The sequence below is a fragment of the Balaenoptera physalus genome, assembly GCF_965194825.1.
Source record: "Balaenoptera physalus genome assembly, chromosome: 20".
Classification (NCBI taxonomy): domain Eukaryota; kingdom Metazoa; phylum Chordata; class Mammalia; order Artiodactyla; family Balaenopteridae; genus Balaenoptera; species Balaenoptera physalus.
In genome coordinates this window covers 14773342-14801219 of record NC_138901.1, presented here as the reverse complement: position 1 = coordinate 14801219, position 27878 = coordinate 14773342, and the positions used below count along the sequence as shown (strand labels likewise).

At 52.7% G+C, this 27878-nt stretch overlaps 3 protein-coding genes across 6 annotated transcripts in view; 1 reads left to right on the top strand and 2 right to left on the bottom strand.

Annotated features, from left to right (window-relative positions):
* Window positions 1–6399, bottom strand: part of SCN4A (sodium voltage-gated channel alpha subunit 4) — a 46732-nt gene extending 40333 nt beyond the window's left edge. Inside the window, exon 1 of one of the 3 annotated variants that reach the window (XM_082441989.1) lies at window positions 6221–6399. The gene's annotated coding sequence lies outside the window, so the exon portion shown is untranslated. Of the gene's footprint in view, window positions 1–172; window positions 363–1313; window positions 3447–6220 lie in introns of those variants that run through there. The other 2 variants (XM_082441990.1, XM_082441992.1) reach the window with 2 other exon arrangements.
* Window positions 6400–6517: 118 nt separating this feature from the next.
* PRR29 (proline rich 29) lies at window positions 6518–18007 on the top strand. Its single transcript, XM_082442176.1, has 7 exons — window positions 6518–13011; window positions 13305–13380; window positions 13562–13668; window positions 15346–15575; window positions 15737–15807; window positions 16001–16434; window positions 17924–18007. Exons 1-6 carry the CDS (start codon window positions 12697–12699, stop codon window positions 16027–16029), a joined length of 828 nt encoding a protein of 275 aa, XP_082298302.1. The 5' UTR covers window positions 6518–12696; the 3' UTR covers window positions 16030–16434; window positions 17924–18007.
* The window catches only part of ICAM2 (intercellular adhesion molecule 2), a 23049-nt gene continuing 12082 nt past the window's right edge, over window positions 16912–27878 (bottom strand). For both annotated transcript variants that reach the window (XM_082442171.1, XM_082442172.1), the window contains exons 2-5: window positions 21374–21478; window positions 19383–19649; window positions 17919–18239; window positions 16912–17246 (exon numbers count right to left, since the gene is read on the bottom strand). In XM_082442171.1, the coding sequence (XP_082298297.1) occupies window positions 17068–17246; window positions 17919–18239; window positions 19383–19649; window positions 21374–21478 (872 nt within the window). In that variant the 3' untranslated portion in view covers window positions 16912–17067. The remainder of the gene's footprint in view (window positions 17247–17918; window positions 18240–19382; window positions 19650–21373; window positions 21479–27878) is intronic.

Here is a 27878-nt window from a genome sequence, read left to right as displayed (position 1 = left end):
CGTTCACTCTAGGGCACATCCCCCAGGATGCAGAGATGGTGGATAGCTAGCTGGCCTTGCTCAGGCTCCAGTCACCATCCCTCTTGCCAACCAAGCATACCCTTCCTTTCCGGTAAAGCTGCAGTCCAGGCTCAGGCTGTTTTGTTTCTCTGTGGATTAGGAGCAAAATTACCCAGAGCTGCAGCCAGCCAGTGGAGGCCCCTCCTCAAGCTTCACCTGCAGTGAGGGCTCAGACTCAGAACTTTCTGAGAGACCGAAACAGATCAAACTTTTTCTGTCCTGGCCAAGGACAGCACCGTACATCCTGGTGGCGTACTTCCCAACTTCCTGCATTTCCACTGTGGCCCAGCTCCAAGAATGCAAAATGGAGCCCTATGTCTCCCTAGTTGTAAATCTCAAGTCACAGCTTTTTCTAAGCTGGGGCAGGCTGAAGGTAGGCATGGGAAGGGGGTAGCTGTGTTGTTTCTCTGTCAGCACTTAGGACCCCGGCCTTGGCAGGCCAGAAGCCTGGAGGAAGTCACCCCAGGTGGCCCTCCCCTCCTGGTCTAACACTCTCTGCAGAGGAAATCTGCTCCAAGAGGTTTTGGAGGGCAGCCTGGAGCCCAGTGCAGAAACCTCCGGACACTCAGGAACTCCGAGAGTTCCGGAGACCATCAGGGTCACACGGCGGGGGAGGGGGTGGGGTACCCTGGGCAAGGGCTGGGCTGGTGCTGACTGCATTTTCCAGGTGGGGCTCATTGGGTCAAAACAAGCCTCCCTTTTTCAGGCACCTGATTCAACCAGCCTGATGATTTATCCTCCCTATGGGGAAAGAATGATCGTAGAGGCCACATTTATTTTGCCCTTACTGTATGGCAAGGTTGGCTTCCTGTTCAGGGTATTTTGTCCGCCCCTCTCCCCTCAGTCATCTCTGGCTTTGCCAATCCCCAAAGGCTCTCGAAGAACATCCTCTAGTTTTTCCCCAGCCTGCCTCCTCCTCCCAAAGTTGACTCTTTTCCTCCACCCAGAGTGCTTCTGGTCAGCTAGGGGCCTGATGAAATAAAAACCCACAGATGGGCTGTGTTGGGTTTTGTGAACCGTGCCCCTTCCCGCTAAACCCTCCCAGCTCATCAATCGGCCCTGGAAGCCTTTTCTCCCCAGAAGCAAAGGCCAGAGAGTGGGTTTCCCCTCCCAAGACTGAGCCTTATATCAAAGGAGTTTATCTCATCTCAAGATGTAGAATTCCAGGCCTCGGTCAGCGTCAGCTCAGGAAAGAGCCTATTTGGAGCGGGAGGGGGTTGACTCCTCTGGCCCCCAAACCTCAGTGCATTCACCTGTCATCCCGATGTGTGTGGGCCCGAGAAGTGGAGGCGTAAGAATTATTTCTTGATACAGAGCAGTCATCTGTACGTTCATTTGGTGTTTACCGCGTGCCAGGCACCGTTCCAAGTGCTTCGCATTCATCATCCCAGCTAACAAGTGGCAGAGCCAGGATTCGAATGCAGCTCTCTGACGCCAAATCCACGTGCCTCTTACTACAAACACGGCCTCCCTCTCGCCCGCCCAGTGGGGAACTGGGCTGGGCATGGCTGTCCTCCCCCAGCATGGGGCACGCCCAGGTTGAGGTCCCATCCAGTTGCCCCCTGGGCTGGCCTGATCCTCACCTGTCTGTCCTCTTCAAAGGACAGACCAGAGTCCTTGGACCAAGTCCCTGAAAGGCATGGGCTGGGGTGGGCGTCTGGCAGGCCTTGGCAGGCCCAGGGCTCAGGCTTCCTGGGGCCTCGTGTTGGGAGTGGTGAATGGTGGGGACTAGAGGTCCCCACCTGTAGTTTGGTAAAGAGCCTTTTTCGAGGTTTGGTTTTTCACTTGCACCGATCGACCCTCATATACCCCCCAACCCCTCTGCAGCCCACTCCTACTCACACACACACACACACACACACACACACACACACACTCTCACTCATTGCTTCTATGAGTCATTTCCCAGCTGCTCCAAGGGGTGGGGAGGCTGATTAGTTCCACCCAGGCCTGGGGCTTCCTGCCCTCCGCTGGCTCGGCCCTTTCGAAGGTACCTCAAACATGGTGACCAGGGCTCCGTGGATGCCCCCCTCCAACTTGTGCATGCACCCCCTCGTACACACACATTTCTAGGCCCACCTCACCCACCCTCAGGCAGACCCACCCCCCGCCCGCAGGGCTGCTTCCCCTCACCCTGCCTGCTTCTACGTGCGATCTCTCCCTGGAGCCGCCGGCCTCTGTTGGCTTCTCTCTGCCACGCACCCTCTCCACTCCCAGACCATAGCTGACAGGCCTTTTTCCTGCCTGAGGTCCACCCAGAGGGCAAGAAGAGGACTGTTCAAAACTGATCCTGAGCCTGGAGAATTCCAAGGCCGACCTCGCTCCCCATTCCCTCCATCAATCCCTAACCATTTGGGTAGGGTGAGTTTTGAGCCCTTCCCACTTGGGCCTCAGGCCCCTGTCGGGCCCTGGGAGGTGCACGAGGCAGTAGGATGAGTGGGCTGCAGGACCCAAGCCTATAACCTGAAACCCCCAAGAAAGACTGATGGACTCTCCCGACCCGCAGCCAGCTTGGCTTTGCCACTCACTCCGAGAACTTTGTTCAACCCCAGAAACTGCTCCAGGGATGTTTTCTCACCAGCTACCCTGGTGGAAGCTCCTTCTCCAAAATTAGGCCAATCAAGAACTTAAAAAGCCTCAAAAAAGACGAGTCACCTGCAGCTCTTACTAAAGTGTGAGCCCAGGGTGGGGGGCTCTGCTTAGCGCTTTCACAGCCCTTAAGGCAACATTTGCAAACCACAGACCCTCATAAAATGGGCTCTGCTGTCCATATGATAAAAGGATCTCCCGATACGAAAAAACCCACCCCCTCCCAGCTATGCAGGGTACCCAGAGCTGGATAGGGTTGTCCTACCTTCGGTCCTGCTTCCCCACCTTATAGCTCCTTCTCCCCTTCTGTCACCCCCCCAACAAGGAGACATTTATTTCAGAGTCACAGCCTGCTAACAAGCATAATAATGAATTACTAGTTAACACTTATGTACTTGCCAAGCACTGTCCTGGGCACCTCACATGTCAAGAGCTCATGTAATCCTGACCGTGACCCTATTGTTATCACTCCATTTGACAGATGAGGAAACGGAGGCACAGAGAAGGTAAGGAAGTTGCCAAGTGTTATTTATGTAGTAAACTGAGGCTGGAAGCCCTGCTCTCGAAAGAGACCTTGGCTCTTAACCACTAAGGTATATCATCACCCCAGTCTAAACTGGATGGTGACCGTCTAGCACCTGTGGGGCAGGGGAAGGGTAGACAGGCACCTGGTTTCACAAACCAGTTCAAAAGCAGTGGGGTCTGGTGACTCTTGTGGTTTTGCACTGTCCATTTATGCTAGGGCTTCTGGCAGAGGACAGGGAGGCCCTGGGGGTGGGGGCAGCCCGCCCTTTGAGGGGCACAGCGGCTCCCCTCCCACCCCCGCTTCCTGTGGGTTCCTCAAGCCCCTCCCATTCCTCCTGCTGCCCCATTCCCCCTGCTGCCCCATTCCCTGCCCCCCCCTCAACACACACACAAGGGCTGTTGACTGAAAACTGCCGGGAATAAAAATAGCTGTTGCTGATGAGGCAGAACGGGGGCCAGAGCACATGAAAGGCCTGGGCAGGGGTGGTGGAGGTGGAGGGACCCCGGGATTCCCCAGCCCCATGAGCACCTTCTGATGGAGCCCTGGGGAGCCCAGGCCTGTTCCTGCCACTGCAGAGCTGGAGACCCCTAGGGCTGCCCGCAGGAACCCACTGCTCCCTGTGTCCCAGGGGCGAACTCTGCCCCATGACCCAGCCCTGCACCAGCGTGAGTTCCTTCCCAGCGAGCGGGGGCCTTGGCCGCTGTGGACAGAGCCCTGGCCCCTCATCAGCCGTGTGCCCTGGGTGACAGGACCTGCTGAGTCTGAGCCTTCCCTGTAAAAGGAGTCGAGGGACAGAAGGTTTGTGTAACCTGGACTGGGGTTGTTGATGTCCTTCCCCTTCCTTCTCTCTACCTGCCCTCTGAGGCCCCTGGGCTCAGATATTTTATTTCTCTTCAATGCATCTCTCTCCTGTCACCTGGAGAGAGAGAGCCTTCCCACTCCTCTCTGTAAGGTCCAATCCCTTCTCTCTTCTCTGGCTCTGCCTCTCCCAGGAGCCTTCTCTAAACCCCACCCGTCCCTGCCATTACACTTTTCTCTGTTCTGGTGGCCAGAGTTGCCCTAAAGGCAGGGACTTTGTCAGGACTACCCCCAACATCTGGCCAGGAGTTCAATGCCTTTGGCATCAACCTCCGGGTTTCCCCTTGGTCTGGGCCTGGGGTCGGGGCAGGGAAGCCGGCTGGGCAGACCTTGACACTCAGGCCAGCTTAGAGCTGGAGGTGACCTTGAGTCCTGAGCTCCCACCCTGTGCAGGTGCCCAACCAGAAACATCAAGGAAGGCCAGGATGGGATGGCACCATCTAGGAAGGACCCCTAAGTACCTTTCCCAAACCCTGCTAAAATCCCAGCCAATCCCTTGAGAGATGCCTGGGATGGAGATGCGGGTGGACCCTTGGGTTATGTCTGGGCCCCTGCATCGTCCTGTACAGGTGACAAGCCTCCAAATACTAGTGCAATGGCCACAGCTGTCCACACCGCTGGCCACGGGCAGGGCACTGGGGATGACCCCAGAAGAATCTGGAGGGTCCTGGGAGAACCAGCCCTCTGTGCCCCGAACCCCAGCCCTGCACACCTGGGTTCAGTCAATGCCACCCGTGGGGTCACAGATGAGTGACAACAGTGCTCACCCGTGGCTCCGCCCCACCTCTCTGTCAGCCCCCTCCCCTCTCCAGACTAGCCAGATGCCCGAAACTTGTCTCTAGCTGCTCTCCCTCAGCTGGCTCATGCTTAGGGGCTGAATTAAATGGCCTTCAAGGATCCCTTGGGCTCTAACCTTTGGGGCTCTGGGGTGACTGATTTCTGGGCAGGCCCCCGCGGCAGGCGGTATGGATGGGAGGGGGACCTGTCTAGTCTCTACCTGGAGGGCTGCCTCCCCACAGTGGGGTGCCGCGAGCTCTCATCATGACCTGGCCCCCTGCCCTGACCCCGTGCACTGAGCAGGGTGAGGGGCAGCGGGACACAGTACTTAACTGGGTGGAGTGGGAAGGGGCTCAGGCCCTCCCTCCCCCATCAGTGCATTCTTGGAAAGCCTCAAGCAGCACCCTCTGGCCCCCGTAGGAGCCTTCTAGATGGGGCATCCCAAATCTTTTGAACAAATTCCCCCAACACACACACACACACACAGAGCAGCCCTGAAAGCACACCTCCCTCCAGCCCCACGCGCCTCCAAAATACTTTCTCCGTCTCTGCTCAGCCCATTTGGCCTTCTCCGCTAGCCACTGCCCGCCCTCCCTCCCAGTGTCCTGGGCACCCTGCTCTGCCAGCAGGGAGTGGGCAGGGGGCTGTGCTCTGCCCTGGCACTGCACCCCTGGCCCCTCACCCCGGCCCTGAGGCTCCTTCTGAGTCCCCCAGAGCCCCCTCGGCACGGTGGCCCCCCTCACGCCGGACTTTCTGGCTCCCTGTGCCCACACCCCCTCCACCACGCGGGGCTTCTCCAGGAAAGGAGCCCGAGGGCTCCCCGGGCGGGGAGAGGCCGGGGCGGAGGGCAGAGCCCGGCTGGCCTCGCAGCCTGAGATGTGTCCTCCGCTGGCATCTCGCAGATTCCTGTCTCAGCAGAGCAAAGGAGCCGCCAGCCCCCCCTGCCCCCCCACCCCCGCCCCCCCTGCCGCCCCGGCCTCCTGCTCCCCTCCCCCCGCACCCCTGCCTTCTAGGCCACTGCACACAGGCCCAGCGAGTCGCTGTTTCGGCTCCTCCACCCCCCCCTCCTGAAGACACCAGCCCAGTCTCTGTCCCTTGCGTCACTCCAAGGAGCCGAGCCTTAACCCCTGGGCCACTGGTGACCAGGGCGAGGACCCCTGCTGAGGGCAGGGAGCAGGTGACGGGGCAGAGGGAGGCAAGCGTGGGGACTGAGGGTCACGGCCCGAGGAGCTTGGGCAGGGACAGCCTCGGAGCAGGGCCCGGTGTGGGCAGGAGGACAGCGGTGCCCGGAGCAAAGTGGTGACTTCCTCGGAGCCAGGCCGGGCTGGGGGCCAGGGTGCCCGGCCCCTCCGGGTGGCCTGCCCTCGGGGCGCCCGGCCCGGGCGGGGCGCGGAGGGGCGCGGTACTCACTGTTGGACGGGAGCAGCGAGCGCGGAGCGGCGTGCCCACCTCGGGCTGCGGCTGGGACTCTGGGGGACTTGGCCGGGGGGCCGGGCCGGCGGGGACAGCTGCTGCCGCTGATGTCACAGGGTCATGAGTGAAACCTGAGGACTGGGCCAATCTTCAGGTGGGAGCCTGGGCCGCGCTTCCCTCACGCGGGTGTGCTGGGCCCGGCCGGGACCGCCTGGGCCGGGGGCCCCGCTGGCCCGGAGTGGGCCACACGCGACACGCTCGCCCACCCACACGCACACGCACACGCACGCTCACTGGGGCACGCGTCTGAGCCCACACACGCGGTTCTCTCCCTCCCTTGATGAACTAACGCAGGCTCATTCTCACACGTGAATCTCCTTTCACGCTCGTTCCCAGAAGCACTCCCGGGGGACAGGCTGGCTAGCACACTCACACACTCTGTGCACACTCATGGCTGCGCTCCCCCGTCACACTCACACACGCTCAGCCATACACAGAAACCACCACCCTTCACACAGTCACACAAACGCTTCCACTGCGTGTCACCCCCATTCACACACAGGCCTGCGGCTCACACGTACAGACTCGCTCCCACGCTCACGTCAGGCTCGTGCACATATGTGTATTATTACACGCATATAGCCATACGCGCTCTCCTGCCCAGATGAGCACAGATGCTGCGTATCACAGACACTATACTTGTATCAAGTGTGTACACACACCACAGTCACGCCCATGCGTTCTTGCATTTCATGCATGTTACTTACACCCATGCGGTTGTCTGTGCCCATGTAACATGCCCCCATTCACATGTACACGGGGGCCACCTATATGTACCTATGGTCACTAGATTTTTATCAAGTAGATGCCTACCTATATACCCACACCCACATCTCACACACACACACCCATCCCCCCCCCACACAGCTGTTCAGCTGTACCACACAGCAGTCTTGAGGGTCATTTCTCCACCACCACTCCCCCACCCCTCTGGCTAGACATCTGTCCCTCAGAGGCTGGGGAAGGGGGTGTGGTAGGGGGAGGGATGAGGTTATTTAGCCCCCTCCCCCACCTTCCACTCTGGGACTGGGGTGACCCCTAGTGGAGGTGTTGAGAAATGACCCATCTCTGCTCGCTCACCAGCGCCTGCCCCAACAGACGAGAGAATCCCTGGGTGAATCCAGAGTAACTGTCCCCCAAAGATTCCCCCAGTCTCCCATACCCATCACTGCCACCGTCTTCTCTGGCAGCCAGAGCCCTGTCTGAGCCGAGCCCAGCCCGGAGTGACCTCTGAGAGGGGCACAGGGAAGCCCCGGGGAGCGGTCACCCTCCATCCTGGGAGCGGGCTCAGTGGCGCCTCTCCTCCCAGTAGCTCTCTGTGGATCCAGCCTCAGCACTGTCGAGCCCTTCCTTGGGGGCCAGGCCTGGCTGTGGTCTGAGAAGTTCCTGCTGTGCCCGGACTTCGCACATCTCCACCCAGTGAATCACTCACACCCTCAGAGGCATGTCTTCTAGACCAAAGTGGGAGCCTTGGTGTTTTCTCTGCAAGGTTCTTTATCCTGCTTTGCTCACTGACCTGACAGACATTTTCCACGTAGTTGTATTGCTAATGTAATCCAGTGTCTGCTGGCCCCTGCCTCTTCTTTGCTTCTTCTGGCATTCAGAGAAAAGCAAACCTTTTATCTCATATCCTTCCCAAGTTGTCTCCCTAAAGCTGCTCCCCAGGGTCCCTCTCATCACTCCCAGCCCTGCTGCAGCTCCAATTTGCTTTGCTGCTGGACACTGTCTGGAATTCCTGGTCAGTGTTCCCTGGATAGCACACGGCTCCCTGTCTGTGGGCACTGGAGGGGAGATGGTGGGAAGCAGCTGTCATTCCCAATTATGGCTCTGCCCTTTCAGTCACTGCCTTGCCCCTGCCCAAAGCTCTATGGAGTAAGACTTTCTTTAATGAGGAATTGAAGTTATTGAAGGGAATTATAGTATATGAGGGGGCAGGGCTGCTGCATTTGGTTGTATGGGCTGTGCACTGCACAATTCTGGGCACCAATCCCACTTATAGGCATTGCAGATTAGTATATTCAAGATGATAATTTTCTAGCAGATGGTAGCAAAATATCTAGAGGAAGGGGCTAATTTTTCTAATTTGCACAAGGTGCCATTTGGATTAAGGATGGGGATGATGGGAAAACAAAAGCTGTGTGTTAAATACGACTTTTATCCACAGCCTGAGTGGAATGAATACCTCTCTCTTGATAACAATATTCCTCCTTGCTTTGGGGAACTGCTTCCCTACCCCAAATATGTGATTCTCGTGGGGCTCCTGATTACAGGACAGCCACCTTGCCCCACCCACGGAGATGGACATTGTCACCTAGGTCTGGCCAATCCTCTTGGCCACAGTGGTTGGTCCAAAAGCTGGATATGTGACTCAAGTGGGGCCAATTATAGTCCTTCCTGGGGATTTGTATGTATTGATTCGAAAGAAAGATCATCTCTCTCTCTGTGGGATTCTCTAAGTTTGTCTAGAGTAACTGAAGTACATCTGAAGGTGCCTGCGGTGTGTCTCCCACGAGTGGAAAAGTCTGTCTGTAGGAAGAGGGAAAAACATGCAGAGAGGGGGAGATGAAGGAGAGGGAGAGAAGGATGGAGAGAGAGAGACCTGAAGACACCTGTGTCAGTTAAACTATAAACCAACTCCATCACTGTCCGTCCCTATCACATGAGCCCCCAAAAGTCCCTTTTCTTTAAGCTGGTTTAGGTTGAATTTCGGTCACCCACAAGCCAAAGAATCCTGCAAAACAGAATCACCTTTCAGAAAATCTCATCCTGATCCACAGGAATTGGCTTCGTCACACCCTGACCCAGCCCCACCCCCTGGCCTGAGCAAGTCAGTTTCTTCCCTGAGTCATTCAGACCAGGGTGACTTTCTGGGAGCTTCAGCAAGTACTCCCCCATGGTTGGTGGCACCCCAATTTCCAGGGAGTCCAGGAGGGGAGGGTTCTGGACTCCATCCCATAGCTCCATTCTGATGGGGTGGGACCTTGAAACTGGGTCCCCACCACACGGCATCCCATTGGTGTGATCTATGTGTTTATAAGTCCCCAAAGTACCACCAGGGGCCTTTTGGATAAAACCCCACACACACATCTCACAAGGATAACCATGATTTGCAGAAATAGTATAGTCAGAGCCTCCAAGCAGAAAAATGGAATTTCTTTGTTGTTATAATTTCAAGGCTTCTCCCCACAAATCCAGTTAGACATGAAATTCTGCAAAGCAGTATTTAGCGCCTCTCTTTCAACCCTCATATTCTAACTCCTTCCAATTTGTGCCTTTTTAGGAAATGGGTCAAAAAAAAGAGACTGCTACTGGGTCAGTCTCTCTCTGCTCAGCACTTCCTCATCTGTACCACACAGACATTCATTTCCCCGTGAATTCTTTTTTTTTTTTTTTTCTTACTACTTATTTATTTGGCTGTGCCGGCTCTTAGTTGCAGCATGCAGGATCTTCGTTGTGGCATGTGGGATCTTTTAGTTGAATCTTTAGTTGCGGCATGCAGGCTCTTAGTTGTGGCATGCAGGCTCTAGTTCCCTGACCAGGGATCGAACCCAGGCTCCCTGTACTGGGAGCGCGGAGTCTTAACTGCTGGACCACCAGGGAAGTCCCTCCCCTTGAATTCTTAAAAAGACCCTTTTCTCTACATTTCCATCTAAGGAGGAGAGGAGGGAGCCTTTTTTCCCCTTCCATGGTTTTTAATGACTGCAAACTCTTCCTTGAAGTGAATTACTTCCATTTGCATAACCATTTCCCTACTATGGGACATTGGGTAACGTTCAACTTTCAACTCTTAAAAATAACACTGCAACGAACACATACGAGTAGAAATCTTTTTCCACGTCTAGCTTATTTCCAGGAATAGATTTACCAAGGCAACAGGGAGGATTTTCGGTACATATTGTTTTGGGACACTAAAACAAACAAACAAACAAACCCAAAACCCAAAACAAAAAAGTGAAGATGCAAATAAGAGTCCCCACTGAGAAGAATGGAAAGAGATTAGGTGGAGTGTTCAACACCCCAAAGAAAATAATAGTAGGCAGGGCAAGTAGCCAGAAAGGCACCTCCTCCACTGTTGGACTGAAGTTAGATCTGTAAGCAAAATAACGTTGCCAGGTAAGTGTGTGGTTTTCCCATTATTCAAAGGGCAAATGCTTCGGTTTCCTTTGACACCTCTAATTGGGTACCAGAAGCCAGGTAGTTTTTATCTCAACCCTGTCTTCCAAAATACAAGTAAGTCTCATGTAGGGTTAACGTGCAATCTTATATCTGAGGTATTGAAATGATCACCTCTTCCTGCCTCTTTCCTACAGCCACCTCCAGCCTGCTCTGAGCTTCCTTTACAGGGAAGGAAGGTGGCCTCCTTGCTGGCCTCCCTGCCTCCAGCTTTGCCTCAGTTCAATCCATGGACCATTATACTCCCAGACGAATGTTCTTCAATGTCGACTTCGGTATTTCACGTCATTGAACACAAATTTATCAGAGAGCGGCTAGAATAGCTTTTCCCAGGAGTTAGCAGCAGCCTGGGCAGCAGAAATGGTGAAAGTGGGAGACCGGTGTCTTAGTTTGGATTCCCCCAAAAGTAGAGCCTGAGACAAGGATTTGGCAGCAAGAAGTTTATTTGGAAGGAGATCCCAGGAAGCACTGTGAGGGTGTGGAGAAGTGGGGAGGCTGGTGGGTATGGGCAGCCCTGACAGCTTCTCTATAATTGCCCCTCTCTCTCCCTCCCTCCCTCTTTCCCTCTCTTTCTCCGCCCCCCACCCCCCACAGATGCACATATATACATATAATTTTTAAAACAAAAATAAGATCTTACTACGCTTTCTGATTGTTTTGCTTGACTCTCTTGGACATCATTCCACATCAGTAGATATATTCGATACCAAAATTGTCAATGGCGGAATAGTATTCCATCGGGAGGACACACCCATCAGACGTGTTCTTTCTAATTCTGGTTGACATAAACAAAGATATGACAAACAAGATACATCTTTCTAAAATGTGGCTGTGCACACGTCGTCCCCTTATTTCTCTCCTGCTCAAAACCCACCAAGCGCTTCCCATTACCCGCATGGCAAAGCCTCACTTCTATAACTTGGCCTTTGAGTCTGTCCTGTGTCTGCCTGGAACTTCCCTCTGCCCAGATCCCCTACCCTTGCCAGGCAGTTTGTGCCACTGGATCTTTACAGGCCCCGTCCATTCCCGCATCTGCACCTTTGCTCTGGCTGTGTTCCCAGCCTGGGCTGCCCTCTCCCTCTCACACTGCTTGGCCCCATCCCAAGGGTCTCTACCTCCTTCAGAACTCCACCCTTCAGTGACTGAGTCTTCTCTTTTTCATGATCTCTTCTTGTGTGGTTCATTCAGAAGGCACTTTGCACAGTCTTGTATCTTTGCTCTCCTTTCAGGGGAATTTTTCACTTCCCAACAACGCTGGAACCAGCGAGGATACACTATTGTGTCTACAGTGCTCAGAAGGGCACCTCGCACACACAGGCACCTCCTGGGTCAAAGTTTGCTGATGGTGAGCGCAAGGATTGGTTTCATCTTTCTCCCTGGAATGAGGGTGGAGATGGAAAGACGCGCCTCTGTGTCCTTCCCACTCACTGCGGGCCTGTGACCACAGTGCCCGATCTCAGCTTGATGATGGCTGTCAACGCCATAAGACCCACGGGGACAGCTAATGCACCGCCCACAGTCCCCATCTCCTGGAGACAGGGACGAAGGTACAAAGGAGGAGGTGGGAATGGTCTTTCTGGCTCTAGGCACCAGGACTTCTGGGAAGGGGAGCTGAACGGGAGTGGAGGGTGGGGGAAGGCCACTCTCGGGTGCTAATCCCAGCTTCCTGTCTGGATTTTCTTCGACTGCTGCTCAGGGCCTATCTTAGGATGGTCACAGCTGCCGAAATAGATCTCTCCCTTCACCTGTTCTTAAGCAAAGAAGACCTCGATAACTTCCTGTTGAAAGAATGCAAGCTTTGGTAATTTTTCCGGGATGAAGGGCAATAATGGGGTCACTGATGTTAAACTCCCCAGACTTTGCCACCTCTTTGGAGCAGTGGCTCCCCTTGACCAGGAACCGGGGAGCAAACAGGGGCCAGCCTTTTCCGTGAACTTGGTTGGTGTTTCCTTCCTTGGTGGCCTCCAGAAACCACTCTTGGCCCGCAGGACGGCCCTCTGATTCAGAGTGACAGGGAGCAAATCCTTTGCCCTCCTCATTCACCTGCCCCTTGCCCCCAAGCCTGCTCCAACAGAATTCTCTACTCCTAACTCATCATCCTAGTCAGCTGGGCACTGGGCCCCAAAAACCAAGTGTCCGAGTTGGGGCGGGCCTCCCCAGCCACTCACGCATTCACTCAACAAACTCGGCCCCCCAGGCTCCGTGCCAGGGATGCCCCAGGCTGCGAGGTACAGCGAGGGATGCGCCGTGATGCCCAGGCAGCCACGGCGCGGGGGTTTGGATGTGGACATCTGGGAGAGAGTTGGGCCTCCGGGGGTGGGGGTGAGGGTCCTCGGGACCCCTCGTCCCTAGAGGTGGAGAGAGAAGAGCAGGAGGCGGCGACGAAGGGCGAACGTCCCAGGCACCGGAACGCTGGCGGGACCTGCGCATGCGTAGGAGGAGACTTTGGCGTCGCCCAGCGTCGTCAAGGTAACCCTGATCCGCTGCAGCTGGCCATGGCCTCAGGGACTGGAGGGAGCTGGGGTCGTCCCCCCGCACAGACTGTAGCCCCGACGGTGAAGGCTGAGTCGGGGACCAGAGCCTGCCTTTACCTGGAAGGCCTTGGGGGCGGGGTGGAGGGGTGGGCTGACTTGGGGAGCTGTCCCTGGAGGGTCCGAACCCTGGAGGAGCAGGGGTGGGTGAGGAGAGCGACCCCAGCCAGAGAGGAAGAGACTTGACAGGGAGGCCATGGGCGCGCGGAGGGGAGAAGCTCCTGCGAGGTTAGGGAAGCGACTCACGGCGTGGGGAGCGAGGGGGGGGTCCCCATCCCTTCCCCACCTAGCCTGACTGAGTCTCCCCCACCCCCCAGCCCTGGGTGACCATTCTGCAGCCCCTCCTGTGGGCCATCTCACCTCCGTCCCCACAGCCGAGCCGCGTGAAGGAAGGTGAGACTCCGGGATCTCCCCACTTTGTACCCCACTCTGCCCGGCACATTCTCTGGGTGTCCTTGCTGCACCCCTCCTTCCCCCGCCCTCCCCCCGGAGCTGGAGTTGGGGGAAAGGCTCTGGGGTCGGGGCAAGGGCAGGGGGAGTTCTGGCGCGGGCCTGCTGAACTCCCATCCCCTAGACCTGCTGGAACTGATGGTGCTGCAGAACGCGCAGACGCACCAGCTGCTTCTGAGTGGCCAGGTGGCAGCGGCGCTCAACCAGGGGCCTGCCTGGTCCGGCCCGCAGGTGCGTGGGCTGGAGCGGGGGGAGTGGGGGTGGGCTACCAGGGCTGCCCGCCTGCAGGGCCAGAGGTGGGCATCCATTTAGGGTTCCCCCCACCTTGAGAAAAAGGATCAGGCAACAGAGGAGCCAGAAGCCAGCCCCCATCTATCTGGCTAGGTCTGTTTGGCATCTGTTATGTGCCAGGCCCCCGTGTCAGCCTCCATGGAGTGGAGGTAGCGGGTCCCCAAATCCAGACCACTCAGGTCTTGTTTTCAAGGTTTCCCTGCAGTGCATCCCCCATCGGACTGCAGACCCAGGAGGGCAGGCACCATTGTACCCTGGGCCTGCAGTGTGCCTGATACTTATTAGGGGTTCAATTGCTATTTGTTGAACAAGTGAATGAATAAATGAATGACTATGAATACAAGGCAACTTTGGCTGTGACTGGCACAAAGTGTGAGGGCCACCTGGTTGGGGCATGAGGAACATCTCCTTGGAGGAGCAAGTGGCCTTAGAACCAGCCCTTGAAAGCCAGGTAGGATTCTGATGCTTGCAGGAGGTGAGGGGTGTGTCCACCATCTAGGTGGGCAGGGGCAGAACCAGGAGACAGAATGGAGGAAATCCTGTGTATATGTGGAGGGGGGTGGTGGAGGGGGGAGGTGATGGGTGCATGGGAGGGGGAGGAGCTCTAAGGCCGAGCCTTATTCAGCCAGCAATGGGCAGCCTGAGACGTCCGGAGGGGTGACAGCTGGGTGGTGAGAGGATGCCTATCAGCTTGGAGGGAGCGGAGAGAGATTCACGGAGGGGCCGGTCAGAGGAGTCGAGGCAGAGAGAGACCCTGAGGAGCTGCTGCCACCCCTTCACCCCCAGGCCCTCAGGGGGCCCTTGGGAGGAGCGCCCTACCTCAACAAGTGGGGCATAAGCGGGTCCAGGGACTGGGGGTTGAGACAGGCTGGGACCTGGGACCCTTTGCTGCGGTGCTGCAGTGCTTGCACCTGGACAAACGTCTCTTCGAGCCGCAGAATACAAAGGAAATGAGACTAAAAATAACGGCACGCATGCACAGTTGGGGCAATTATGAACAATAAGATACAAAAAGGCCACAAATCAGTTGCCATTTCTGAGGTGCAAAAGTAGGGTACTGCGCGTGATTCCTGCACCCAGCACCACCAAGAGGGTGGGCGGACCACCTAAGCCGCCCCTCCAGCCCAACCCACCAATCAGTCCCTCCCCTCTCCCCATGTAAGGAACCAGCCCACGCTCCTTGGGGAGCAAGCAAGGGCACCTGTTTCTTGTTCTCGCTCCCTCGGGCAGCATGAGTCCCATTGAATTCCCAGCCTGAATTCCTTGGCTGGCTTCTTATCAATTTCTATTGATTAAAGAGTCCAAGAACCCTGTATCCGTAACGGGGTGAGGCCAGGGGCAGCTTGCTGGTCATACCTGGATTTCTCCAGTCCCTGCTTGGCCTTATTAGCGGGGTGACCTGAGAAAAGTTACTTAACCTCTGAGCCTCGGTTTTTCCCATCTGCAAAATAAGGAATGAATGTCTCCAAAGAGCCTTGCTTGTGTGTAGTAAATGCCCAATAAACAGTAGCTATTTTGTGCTGGGTATCTGGAGAAATAATTTGGAGGAATGGAGGAGTGGCGGCAGGGAGAGCCTGATCCTGTATCCTCTCCCCTCCCCTCTTGCACAATCCCCAGGTCTACCTGGAGGGTCAACAGGAGGCTGCGTATGAAGACGAGGAGGAGACGGAAGCCCAGGAGGAGGGGCCTTTGGTGTTCCACCACCACTACCTGCCCTGCCTGATGCCTGCTCTGGGCCCCCTGCTCCCCTGGCCGGCCCCTCTCCTTTCCCCTCCCCTACCGCAGCCCCACTTGCAGCCCTTGGCCAGGGTTCAGCACCACCCTCCTACCTCTGGGAAAAGGGGGGCGTAAGTGAGGCCGGGGGTCTGGGTGCTGCTCGGGCCCTGCTCTGGGGCTGGGCTGGAAGAGCTGGCTAGGGGCCAGGCTGGGGTGGGGAAACTTGTGGGTGAAATTCCAGAGGCTACTGGGGCCTCTGACGGGGCTCTTTCTTTTCTCCTCCCCATCCCAGGAGAGCAGTGCCCCCGCCCCCACCCCCCAGCGCCGCAGGGACTGTGGGTGTGGATGTACCCCCAGCTTCAGGTAGGGACCAGGTGGGTGGGCAGTGGGGCCCAGGCCTGGCGGTCGATCAGAGGCCAGGAAGGCCATGCGCCCTGGGGGGCTGAGGGCCCCCCACTGTCACGGCCACGGACAACTGGCCTGTCCCCTTCTGGTTTCCTCCCTGGGCTCCACTGAGGCAGGAGGGAGTCACGATGAGGGTGCTGTCTCCCCCCAGACTACTATGATGCCGAGAGCCTCCCGTGAGGACAGACATCAGCCCCAGGACCCACGCCAGCTTCATCGCAGGGCTGGAAATAGCCCCGGAGCCCCTGTGTGCCCCGCTACTGCTTTTCCAACCCTGCACCTATGCCTGGCAGCCCTTCTTACCCCTGAGCCCCAACTAGGCCCTCTCCCCGAGGTCAGTCAGTCCCCTCTCTACCCCACGGAGACCTTGAAGCAGTCTGATCTCTGCTTCGGGGTGAGAGCCCCTTAGAGCAGTGCCCAGGCCCTGGCGGTCACACGAAAGCCCAAGCCTGTCCCGGTGATTGCTGCCTGGGCTGGCAGAGGCCTGGGAACCAGAGCCCTCCCTCGACCTCCACTCCCCCACCCACCACCCCGGGGATGGCCAGTGCTGCGGCGTCTCGGGTTGGCCCAATAACGGAGCAGGAGGTGAGAGGCGAGGACTGCTTTTGTTGTCCGTGGCTCTCTGAAGGCCCAGAGTGGTGGGGGAGGCCTGGCTGAGGAGATCCTGAAGCTGAGCCCTTGGGGCCCCCATGCTTACCCCTGGAAGCTGGCTCTGCTGACAGAAAGGAAAGGTCAGAGCCATGCCCTGCTCTGACACGGAGGGCCTGCGGTCCCAGAGGGCCACGTGGGAACAGAGTGTCTCTCTGCCCCTCTGGGCCAGGGTGCATCTCCCCACCCTCCCTCAGTAGGAATGAGTCACTCAGTGTCCGATGAGGGTGGGCGTCTGGTGCCTGGGCTGGTCAGCATGGGGGCGCCCCAGGGCCTGGCTCCCCGGGGCTCTGGAAGGCCCCCGTGAAGGAGAGGGTGGAGGGAGGCTGAGGGGACATTTGGAGACCGAAGTCCAGCCGGGCCTGGTTGCTCCCCTTCCTGACCATTCCCAGGAGGAGACACTGAGGCACAGGGTTAAGTCCGGGTGTTTGTATTCAGACTAGAAAAGGCAGGGTCCCTGAAGTCCTCTGCTGCTTGGCACGGGCCTTCAGCCAGGGCTGAACCACAACCCTAAGGAGCCGTGCTGAGTTCCAGTGGCCGCCATGCTGGTGGCCACGCCGCTCACGTAGGCTATGCCCGGTAGGCCCACCTCAGCCTCCTCCAAGCAGCTTGCACCCCGTAGGTACCTGTCCGCCTCTGGTGCCACTGCTGGCCAAAGACAAAGCACAGCAGGACAGATGTCACAAACAAGAAGAGCAGCACTGACACGACCGTGATGATGATGACCGTCTGGTTGTCCTGTGCAGGCTCTGGGGAGGGAGAGGGCGGCGGTCTTAGAAGTCCTCTGGTCCCGGGTGCCAGGGCCAAAGGGGGAGTAGAGGTCCACCCATCACCCACCCACCCCTCGTCGTTCTGCAGTCACCCTGTGTTGCAGAGGTGAGTGGCAACTGGTATATCAACTAGAGGAAAGGTGGGCCGGGGTCCAGGCCACCAGCTGGGCCTCTGTGAGACCGTGAGGGCAGACGTCCCCCTGCCACCAGCTCCTGGCACCAGCACGTGGTTGCTGGACACCACAGCCTGGACAGTGGCGTGGTCCAGGCCGAGCCCCTCCTTGGGCAGAGCTGAGGGAGCTTCTACCAAACTCTCAGAAGACAGAGAACATCTAGGTCATCTAGAGTCACAGAACAGCAGGGGTCCAGGAGATCTTAAGGGTCAGTCAGGCTACACTTGACATTGCAGAGAGGGACCAAGGCCAGAGAGAGGAGCTTGACTTGGTTAAGGTCACCCAGCTTGTTCACGGCCAAGCAGCTAGCTGGGGTCCAAGCTGGCAACTTGGAGAGAGCTCCAGGGAACTCTTGGGATCAAGTTCCTGGGTGCCTCCCCCTGAGCTGGCAGAGAGTGGGGCAAAGGCGTTTTCCTCCCATGAGGGGCTGAAAGTGAACGCCCTCTCCTTCCCTCCTCCTCCGGGGGCTCCCCCTCACCATAGACGTCGAGCGCCTGGGGATCTGAGACGCTGTGAACGAGGTCCCCGCCGCGAGAGCGCAGGTCCATCTCGGCCCGGCAGGAGAAGTTGTGGCGGTCGTCTTCCCTGTGAGCCGTGGTGTTGTAGGTGACCATGGCCTCTTGGGGGGAAAGTGTTGTCCCCACAAAGGTCTGGTTGTATACGATCTCACTGCCACGGAGCAGGGTGACAGTGAGACCTTCAAGGGGTGCCACAGAGGGCACTCTGCACTGGATGGTGAACGATCTCCCTACAGCCACTAAAGTGGGCCATAACTTCAGCAGCACTTGCTTTGGAGGGTCTGAAGGAAAGAAGGAAGCGAGGTCTGGTCAGGATGGGGATGCAGTTCCAGCAGGCTCCACCCAGCCGGGACCATCCCTGTCACCACAGTGTTCTCAGGAAGTGGGCTGGGGCCTGGCTGCTCTAAAATGTAAAAAGAGGAAGGAGGAAGCAGTTCAGGGTGAAGGATGTACTGGGTGGTTGTTTTATGGACATGATTTCTGGAATGGACAAGAATGGAGGTAGCCTGGTGTCTACAAAGAAAAGGTCCAGAATCTGTACAGTCAACTAGAAAGATATGAAAGTTTTGGATCTGTCTCCTTTCTCTCCAAAAATTAAATACAAATTTCAAAAATTAAATGGTTGGATAATTATGTTGAGAGAGACTTCGAAGGGAGTACTCATTGGAACTGGACCATGAGTTGTGAGATTCTTCACTTCAGAGGTGGAGGCCGGAGTCAGACCTGCCTTGGTTCTTCAGGATCGGGTTCTGAGCTACCTCTAGCCCTTAGCTATTAAACTTGGTGGTACCCTGGGTTCCTTTTTGAACTAGACTGCCTTGCCCCCATTACCCCAGGATAATATGTTAGATTTAGGACATCTTTCTATTCATTTGATCCACTGATGAGAGTTTCGAGCGATACCCTTGGTGCCGAGCTGTTGAGAGAATCCCAGTCTATCCAAGGTCTCCGTGGCCTCTGGGCAGGTATGTGTGTGATGGTCACACATTTGCCAAGGGCCCTCAGGGGGAGATAAAACCACGCCTCAGCCTTCTCTCCGGGAGGCCAGTGGGCTACTGCAGAGGGTACCAGCCCTCCTGATGGGGCCCCCACTGCTTGTCATGGGATGCAGGGTGTTCTGGTGATGGGGCGCCACCAAGCCAGGAGGAGACTGTAGCACGGCATGGGAAACAACTTTTAGATTTGTCTAAACCTTGCTTGGATTGTCCTTCTCTGAGCAAACCTCAAAACCAGGGTTGCCAACAGGCTCAAGGAGGCCAGGGGAGGGTGTGAGAAGATTCTGAGCCCATGGCCTGGGTCCAGGAGCCCAGGGAAGTGGGGGCCATAACAAGAGCGCCCAGCAGCAGTAACAGAGCAGCTCTGCATGCGTTCGGTAGACACAGGCTCTGGCCTAGGGGAGCAGGGCCCCGCGGCGCCGCACTCACAGAACACACTGATGTTCAGACTCCTGGACTCCTGCTTCCCGGAGCAGGTGAAATGGCAAATGACATCTGTGTCCTGGGAGACGTTGAAGACCTCATACAGCTTCCACTGAGCCTGTTCCTCCAGGAGAGTCTTGTGTAGGGTGGTCTCCAGACCACCGGCGTTGGGCTGCGTACAGGTGGTACTACAGTTAATCACCTGAGACTCCCCGGACTCCACCATCAGCTGCTCTGGCCACATGCGTACCTCGAACGCCTCCTCGCCAGACCCTGGAAGACCAGAAACACTAAGCAGCAGACGTCCCCGCTGCCCTGCCCAGTGGAGCTGCCCACGGTGGGCAGTCTGATAAGGGGTAGAGGTCCCCTCTGCTCCTCTCCCCTTGTTCAGACCTTATCGCCTTGGGTCTAGACCAAAGAGACTGCGACCCCCCTGCAGCTGTCTCCCTGCCTCTGGTTGCTGTTCCTCCAGCTCGTCGCCTCCAGATTAGTCTTTCTCATGCACGTCTTCTATCTCCATGGAGAGGGATCTTATTTGACCTACGAGGCCCAGCCCAAATGTCCCCTCCTCCACGAAGGCCTCTCTGAAATGGAGGTGGACTGTGTCCTCTGAGCCCCCATGGCCATGGGTTTGACTCTTCCCTCCCTCCTTTCCTTTCTTCTGCAAATCCTTTTTGAACACCGGCTGTGTGCCAGGCACTGTTCTAGGCTCTGGGGATCCAGCAGGGACCAAAGCAGACCAAACCCTGCCCTTGCGGCGCTCACATTGCAGCGAAGGAGACAGACAATAATAAACAAGTGAACTAGCCAGCTTGTCAGTTGGTGGTAAATGCCTAGGAAAGGAAATAGGGAGTGGGGTGGGGTTGCCGTGTTAAATAGTGTAGTCAGCACAGGCCTCACGGAAACACCGACATTTGAGCAAAGAACGAAGGAGGTGGGGGTGGGGGGAAGCCCGGCAGGCAGGTATCTGCGGAGGGGAGGGAACCGCCAGCGCAGAGACCCTGGGTGGGGAGGAGACCAGATGGCTGGAGCTCAGCGAGGAGGAAGGTGGGGGAGGCGAGGTCAGGAAGGTAATGGGACCACCTTGCAAATGACTCATACTCATGCTGACTCTCCCTTGGACGTTTTGGAGCTTCTAGAAGGCAAGGCCCAGATTTCGCATATTTCCCTTTGTGCTCAGCACAATACGCTGTGTGTGGCGCAGAGCCAAGAAGTGTTTCAGGCACGAAGTATTTCAGGCCTTCGGCGCTCACCTCCCACTCGGTGATGACCAGAAGGTCCTTGATCCCAGCCAGCTGGGCCCGTCCTGTGTCCTGTGCTCCTGCCACACCCATGGACCCCCACTTAGCCCTCAGCTAGTGGCATATAATGAAGGGGCAAAAGAGGGGCTTTGCAGGGAGAGAGAGCTGGATTTGAAACCTGAGTTTGCCAGGTACCAGCTGTGTGGCCTTGGGCAAAGTGCTTTCTCTCTCTGAGCCCCAGTTTCTCCATCTATCAAATGGGCTAGTAATCCCTTTCCTGCAGGGTTGTCGTGAAAGCACCTGGCAGGTTGTCCAAAACAGAGTGCTCAGCACACGGAGGCATTTTCCTTCACGGTCCCCTGGACCTCCTGGAAGGGGCTTCGTTTTCGCTTTCATGGTCGCCACAAGGCGATGCCCTCTGCTGCCCTCTGCTGACCCCTGGGCCACCTCTGAAGACTAGCTGGGGCGTGCCCTCACCTGCCCTTGAACCCCAACCTCCCTTCACCTCCCCATTTAGTCTCCACAGCCTGCCACACCCACACACCATGAAGTTATGGGGTCTGGTTCCCAAAAGGCCAGGACCCCTACCCGCTGCCAGGGGTCATGGGGAAGCCAGGCTGGCACAGCATCCTGTACCCATGGCAGACGGCCTCTGTGTTCAAAGCCTCAGCGACTTCAGGACCAGGACCCCCTTCCCTGCCTGAAGGAGAGGGGGTCCTGGCCAGGAAGCACCCCAGTCAGGATCCCCAGGCTCACCTGTGCAGCAGAGCAGGGCGAGAAAGGCCGAGAGCAGTCCCCAGCCACCGAAAGGGGACATCTCGAGTGGCGTCCACGGGCTCGCAGGGAACAGCCGAGAACCGCCTGGAGAGAGATGGAGGGCGCAGGTCAGGGAGTGGTGGCCTGGAGCCTCAGCCGGAACCCCCAGCCTTCTGTGAGCTGATGACCACATTTCCTCTCGTTATCTGAGTGGTCTTGGGGAGGCCACGTGGAAGGCCGGCTCCCAGGGTCCCAGGTCTATAAGAAGCCAGGCAGAGGAAGCTGGGAAGCAGCTGATAAGCCGGGCAGATGGGGGGAGCGCCGGGGGCACACGTGTGTGTGAGTGATGTGTGTGCACACGGGATTCCCGTGCGCTGTGTGTACACGGAGGACAGCGCTGCCTACGAGCCTCAGATCTGGGGAGCCCCAAATCCCACAGGACACACTGTGGGAGTCCCCTCTGGGTAGGGATTTTCCAAGCTGGAAAGAGGGTTTGGGAGGCAATAGCTGGATGTTTACCTCCTTCCTCTGCCCCCTACCCTCCCCTGCTCTTAGATTTCTGGTGATACACACTGTCCCTGGGCACTTTCTTCTCTTTTTTTTCTCAGCTAAACGTGATTTCAGATTACTAAGAGAAGGAGGAAGGAAAAGGAAACTAGCATTTAATTGACACCTATTCTTTGCTAGGGACTAAGTTAAGGTTTTAATACATTATCTCATTTAATTATCACACCAAATCTACAAATTTCGATTGTGCATCTGAGGAAATTGGGGCTCAGGTGAATTAGGTGATAGAACTGAGGTGAGAATTTAGGAATGATGAGTAGTTGGTTGGATGATCAGTGGTTGCCAGGGATTAAAGGGAGGGAGGGATGAATAGGCAGAGCACAGACGATTTTTAGGACAGGGAAACTACTCTGTATGATACTACAGTGGTGCATGCGTGTCATTATACATTTGTCCAAACCCATAGAATGTACAACACCAAGAGTGAACCCTAATGTAAACTATGGACTGTGGGCGATAATGATGTGTCCATGCAGGTTCATCAGTCATAACAAATGTCCCACTCGGTGGGGGGTGTTGGTAATGGGGGAGGCTGTGCGTGCACGAGGACAGGAGGTTTGTGGGAAATCTCTACCTTCCCCTAAGTTTTGCTGTGAACCTAAAACTGCTCTTAGAAAAAAAAAGTCTACCAAAAAAAAAAAAAAAGCTCAAACACACTACCTTGAAGGCAACCTTCTGGGTTAGAGTTCTTACCGACTACGGATTGTTGTTGAAAACGCAGGCTTTTAAACTCAGTTCTTAGCAGGGTTTAGTGGAAGTCATGTACTCAGTCATTCCTAAATTCTCATCTCAGATTCAATTTTAAAAATATTTAAACAGAAAACGCAGTTCCGCATTGTTTACAAGACACATGTAATGATTAAGAGTATGGAATGGTTGAAAGTCAAAGAATGGAAAAAGATATACCAGGCAAAAGCTAACCAAAAGAAAGCCAGGAAAGGTCTATTCATATCAGACAAAGAGGACTTTTAAGACAAAAATATTGATATTTATTAGGGATAGAGTGAGTACCTAGATTAAAGGGTCAATTCATCAAGAAATTATAATAGTTCTAAACTTGTAAGCACTTAGTTTGAAGGAACTACAAAGAGATAAAACCATCATCATAGCAAGAAATTTTAATACAACATCTCTCAATTATGAATAATGAAGCAGACAGAAAAATCAGTAAATGAGTGGAAGAGCTGAAACATACAATGTAAAAGCTTGATCTGCACCTATAGAGAATACAAATTCATCAAAAAGATAAGTTTTAAGACCCCTATATATTTGGTAATTTAAAAACATACTCATCCATGGGTCAAAGAAAAAAATCATAAATGACACATTTAAAAATTCTTAGATTTGAGTGATAATGAAAATATCATAGATTACAATTTGTTGGATGCATCAAAAGTGGTACTTAAAGGGAAATTTATAGTCTTGAATGCTTGTATTAGAAAAGTGTATGAAATAAGTATCCAATTTAAGTAAGAAGTCAAGAAGTTATAAAAAGAACAACAAAGTAAACCCAAAAGTAAACTCAGAAGAGAATAATAAAAAACAGAAATCAATAAAATAGAAAACAAAGATATGGTACACAAGATCAATAAAACCAAAAGTTAGTTCCTTAAAAAAAAACCAGTAGAACAGGCAAATCTCTGCTGAAATTTACTTATAAACAAAGGAAAGCACAAATAAACATTATTAGGAATAAAAATAACTACATAACTACAAGATTAAAAAGAAGACTATACAAATAAACAATCTAACCTTACACTTAAAGGAACTAGAAAAAGAAGAACAAAACCCAAAGTTAGTAGAAGGTAAGAAATAATAAAGATCAGAATAGAAATCAGTGAAATAGAGACTAAAAGCAAACAAACAAACAAAAAACAATAGGAAAGATCAGTGAAACTAAGAGCTGGTTCTTCAAAAAGATAAACAAAATTGATAAACCTTTAGCCAAACTCATCAGAACCAAAAGAGAAGTTACAAAAACACCACAGGCATAAAAAGGGTCATAAAAGATTACTATGAACAATTATAAACCAATACAATGGACAACCTAGAAGAAATGGATAAATTCCTAGAAATGTTCAATCTCCCAAGACTGAATCAGGAAGAAATAGAAAATATGAACAGACTTATTACCAGTAATGTAATTGAACCAGTAATAATAATTTTTAAAATCCCAATAAACAAAACCATAAAATTCCTAGAAGAAAACATAGGCGGCCTGCTCTTTGGCATCGGTCTTAGCAATAATTTTTGGATATGTCTCCTCAGGCAAGGGAAGCAAAAATAAACAAATACATCAAACTAAAAAGCTTTTGCACAATGAAGGAAACTATCAACAAAACAAAAAGGCAGCCTGCTAAATGGGAGAAGATATTTGCAGATGTTATGTCCAATTAGGGGTTAATAGTCAAAATATACAAAGAATCATACAACTCAACATAAAAAAAAAAAACCCTGGGGCTTCCCTGGTGGCGCAGTGGTTGAGAATCTGCCTGCCAATGCAGGGGACACGATTTTGAGCCCTGGTCTGGGAAGATCCCACATGCCGCGGAGCAACTAAGCCAATGAGCCACAACTACTGAGCCTGCACTCTAGAACCCGTGAGCCACAACTACTGAGCCCACGTGCCACAACTACTGAAGCCCGCGTGCAGCAACGAAGACCCAATGCAGCCAAAAATAAATAAATAAATAAATTTATTTAAAAAAAAAAACCCTATTAAAAAATGGGCAGAGGGGACTTTCCTGGTGGTCCAGTGGTTGAGACTCCACGCTCCCAATGCAGGGGGCCCAGGTTCAATCCCTGATCAGGGAACTAGATCCCACATGCCGCAACTAAAGATCCCACATGCTGCAACTATGACCTGGCGCAGCCAAATAAATAAATAAATAAATAAATAAATGGGCAGAGAACCTGAAGAGACATTTTTCCAAAGAAGATATACAGATGGTCAACAGACATATGAAAAGATGCTCAACATCACTGATCATCCGGGAAATGCAAATCAAAAACACAATGAGATATCGCCTCACACCTGTCAGAATGGCTGTCATCAAAAAGACAACAAATAAAAAGCGTTGGCAAGGATGTGGAGAAAAGGGAACTCTTGTGTACTGTTGGTGGTGTTCACTGATAGATGCATGGATAAAGATGTGATTGGTATATCTACACAGTGGAGTATTATTCAGCCATAAAAAATGAAATCTTGCCATTAGCGACAACATGGATGGATCTAGAGGGTGTTATGCTAAATGAAGTGAGTCAGACAGAGAAAGACAAATACTGTATGATCTCACTTATATGTGGAATCTAAAAAAAAAAAAAACAAATGGGAATTCCCTGGCAGTCCTGTGGTTAGGGTTCTGAGCTTTCACTGCTGAGGGTGTGGGTTCGGTCCCTGGTCAGGGAACTAAGATCCTGCAAGCTGCGTGGCATGGCAAATAAAAAACAAAAATTACATCAACATAATAAAGGCCATATATGACAAACCCACAGCAAGCATCATACTCAATGGTGAAAAATTGAAAGAATTTCCACTAGGATCAGGAACAAGACAAGGATGTTCACTCTTGCAACTCTTATTCAACATAGTTTTGGAAGTCCTAGCCACAGCAATCAGAGAAGAAAAGAAATAAAAGGAACACAAATTGGAAAAGAAGAAGTAAAACAGTCACTGTTTGCAGATGACATGATACTATACATAGAAAATCCTAAAGATGCCACCAGAAAACTACTAGAACTAATCAATGAGTTTGGTAAGATTGCAGGATACAAAATTAATGCACAGAAATCTCTGGCATTCCTATACACCAACAACAAAATATCAGAAAGAGAAATTAAGGAAACACTCCCCTTTACCATTGCAACAAAAAGAATAAAATACCTAGGAATAAACCTGCCTAAGGAGGCAAAAGACTTGTACTCAGAAAACTATAAAACACTGATGAAAGAAATCAAAGATGACATAAACAGATGGAGAAATATACCATGTTCTTGGATTGGAAGAATCAATACTGTGAAAATGACTGTACTACCCAAAGCAATCTACAGATTCAATGTAATCCCTATCAAACTACCAATGGCATTCTTCACAGAATTAGAACAAAAAATCTTAAAATTTGTATGGAAACACAAAAGACCCCGAATAGCCAAAACAATCTTGAGAAAGAAAAACGGAGTTGGAGGAATCAGGCTCCCTGACTTCAAACTATACCACAAAGCTACAGTAATCAAGACAGTATGGTACTGGCACAAAAACAGAAATATAGATCAATGGTACAGGATAGAATGCCCAGAGATAAACCCACGCACATATGGGCATCTAATTTATGACAAAGGAGGCAAGAACATACAATGGAGAAAAGACAGCCTCTTCAATAAGTGGTGCTGGGAAAACTGGACAGCTACATGTAAAAGAATGAAATTAGAACACTACTTAACACCCTACACAAAAATAAACTCCAAATGGATTAAAGACTTAAATGTAAGACCAGACACTATAAAACTTTCAGAGGAAAACATAGGAAAAACACTCTTTGACATAAACCACAACAAGAATTTTTTTGACCCACCTCCTAGAGGAACAGAAATAAAAACAAAAATAAACAAATGGGACTTAATTAAACTTAAAAACTTTTGCTTTTAAGCAAAAAGCAAAGGAAACCATAAACAAGACAAAAAGACAACTCTCAGAATGGGAGAAAATATTTGCAAATGAAACAACAGACAAAGGATTAATCTCCAAAATATACAAACAGCTCATGGAGCTCAATATCAAAAACACAAACAATCCAGTTAAAAAATGGGCAGAAGACCTAAATAGACATTTCACTAAGGAAGACATACAGATGGCCAAGAGGCACATGAAAAGATGCTCTACATCACTAATTATTAGAGCAATGCAAATCAAAACTACAATGAGGTATCACCTCACGCTGGTCAGAATGGCCATTATCAAAAAAGCTAGAAACAATAAATACTGGAAAGGGTGGGGTGAAAAGGGAACCCTCCTACACTGTTGGTGGGAATGTAAATTGATACAACTACTATGGAAAACAGTATGGAGGTTCCTTAAAAAACTTAAAATAGAACTATCATATGACCCAGCAATCCCACTGCTGGGTATATACCCTGAGAAAACCATAATTCAGAAAGAGACACACACCACAGTGTTCACTGCAGCACTATTTACAATAGCCAGAACATGGAACCAACCTACATGTCCATCAACAGATGAATGGATGAAGAAGATGTGGCACACATATACAATGAAATATTACTCAGCCATAAAAAGAAACAAAATTGAGTTATTTGTAGTGAGGTGGATGGACCTAGAGTCTGTCATACAGAGTGAAGTAAGTCAGGAGAAAAACAAATACCGTATGGTAACGCATATACATGGAATCTAAAAAAATGGTACTGATGAACCTAGTTGCAGGGAAGGAATAAAGATGTAGACATAGAGAATGGACTTGATGACATGGGGTGGGAGGGAGAAGCTGGGGCGAAGTGAGAGTAGCATCGACGTATATACGCTACCGAATATAAAGTAGTTGGCTGCTGGGAAGCAGCAGCATAGCACAGGGAGATCGGCTCGGTGCTCTGCGACCACCTGGAGGAGTGGAATAGGGAGGATGGGAGGGAGGCTCAAGAGGGAGGGGCTATGGGGACACGTGTATGCATATGACTGATTCGCTTCGTTGTGCAACAGAAACTAACACGGTATTGTGAAGCAATTATACTCCAATAAAGATCTATTAAAAAAATTAAAAAATAAAAAAATTTAAAAATAAAATAAAATAAAAAACAAATAAAACCAAACAAAAAACAGGCTCATAGATCAGCTCGGTGCTTTGTGACCATCTAGAGGGATGGGATGGGGAGGGTGGGAGGGAGGGAGATGCAAGAGGGAAGAGAAATGGGAACATATTGTATATGT

What these genes read in the sequence shown, in the direction of transcription:
- PRR29 (XM_082442176.1), top strand. Translation starts at nt 12,697, where the DNA reads ATGCGCCGTGATGCCCAGGCAGCCACGGCGCGGGGGTTTGGATGTGGA. An exon ending in CTGCCTGGTCCGGCCCGCAG is followed by an intron (nt 13,669 to 15,345) that starts GTGCGTGGGCTG and finishes CACAATCCCCAG; the next exon opens with GTCTACCTGGAGGGTCAACA. An exon ending in GGATGTACCCCCAGCTTCAG is followed by an intron (nt 15,808 to 16,000) that starts GTAGGGACCAGG and finishes GTCTCCCCCCAG; the next exon opens with ACTACTATGATGCCGAGAGC.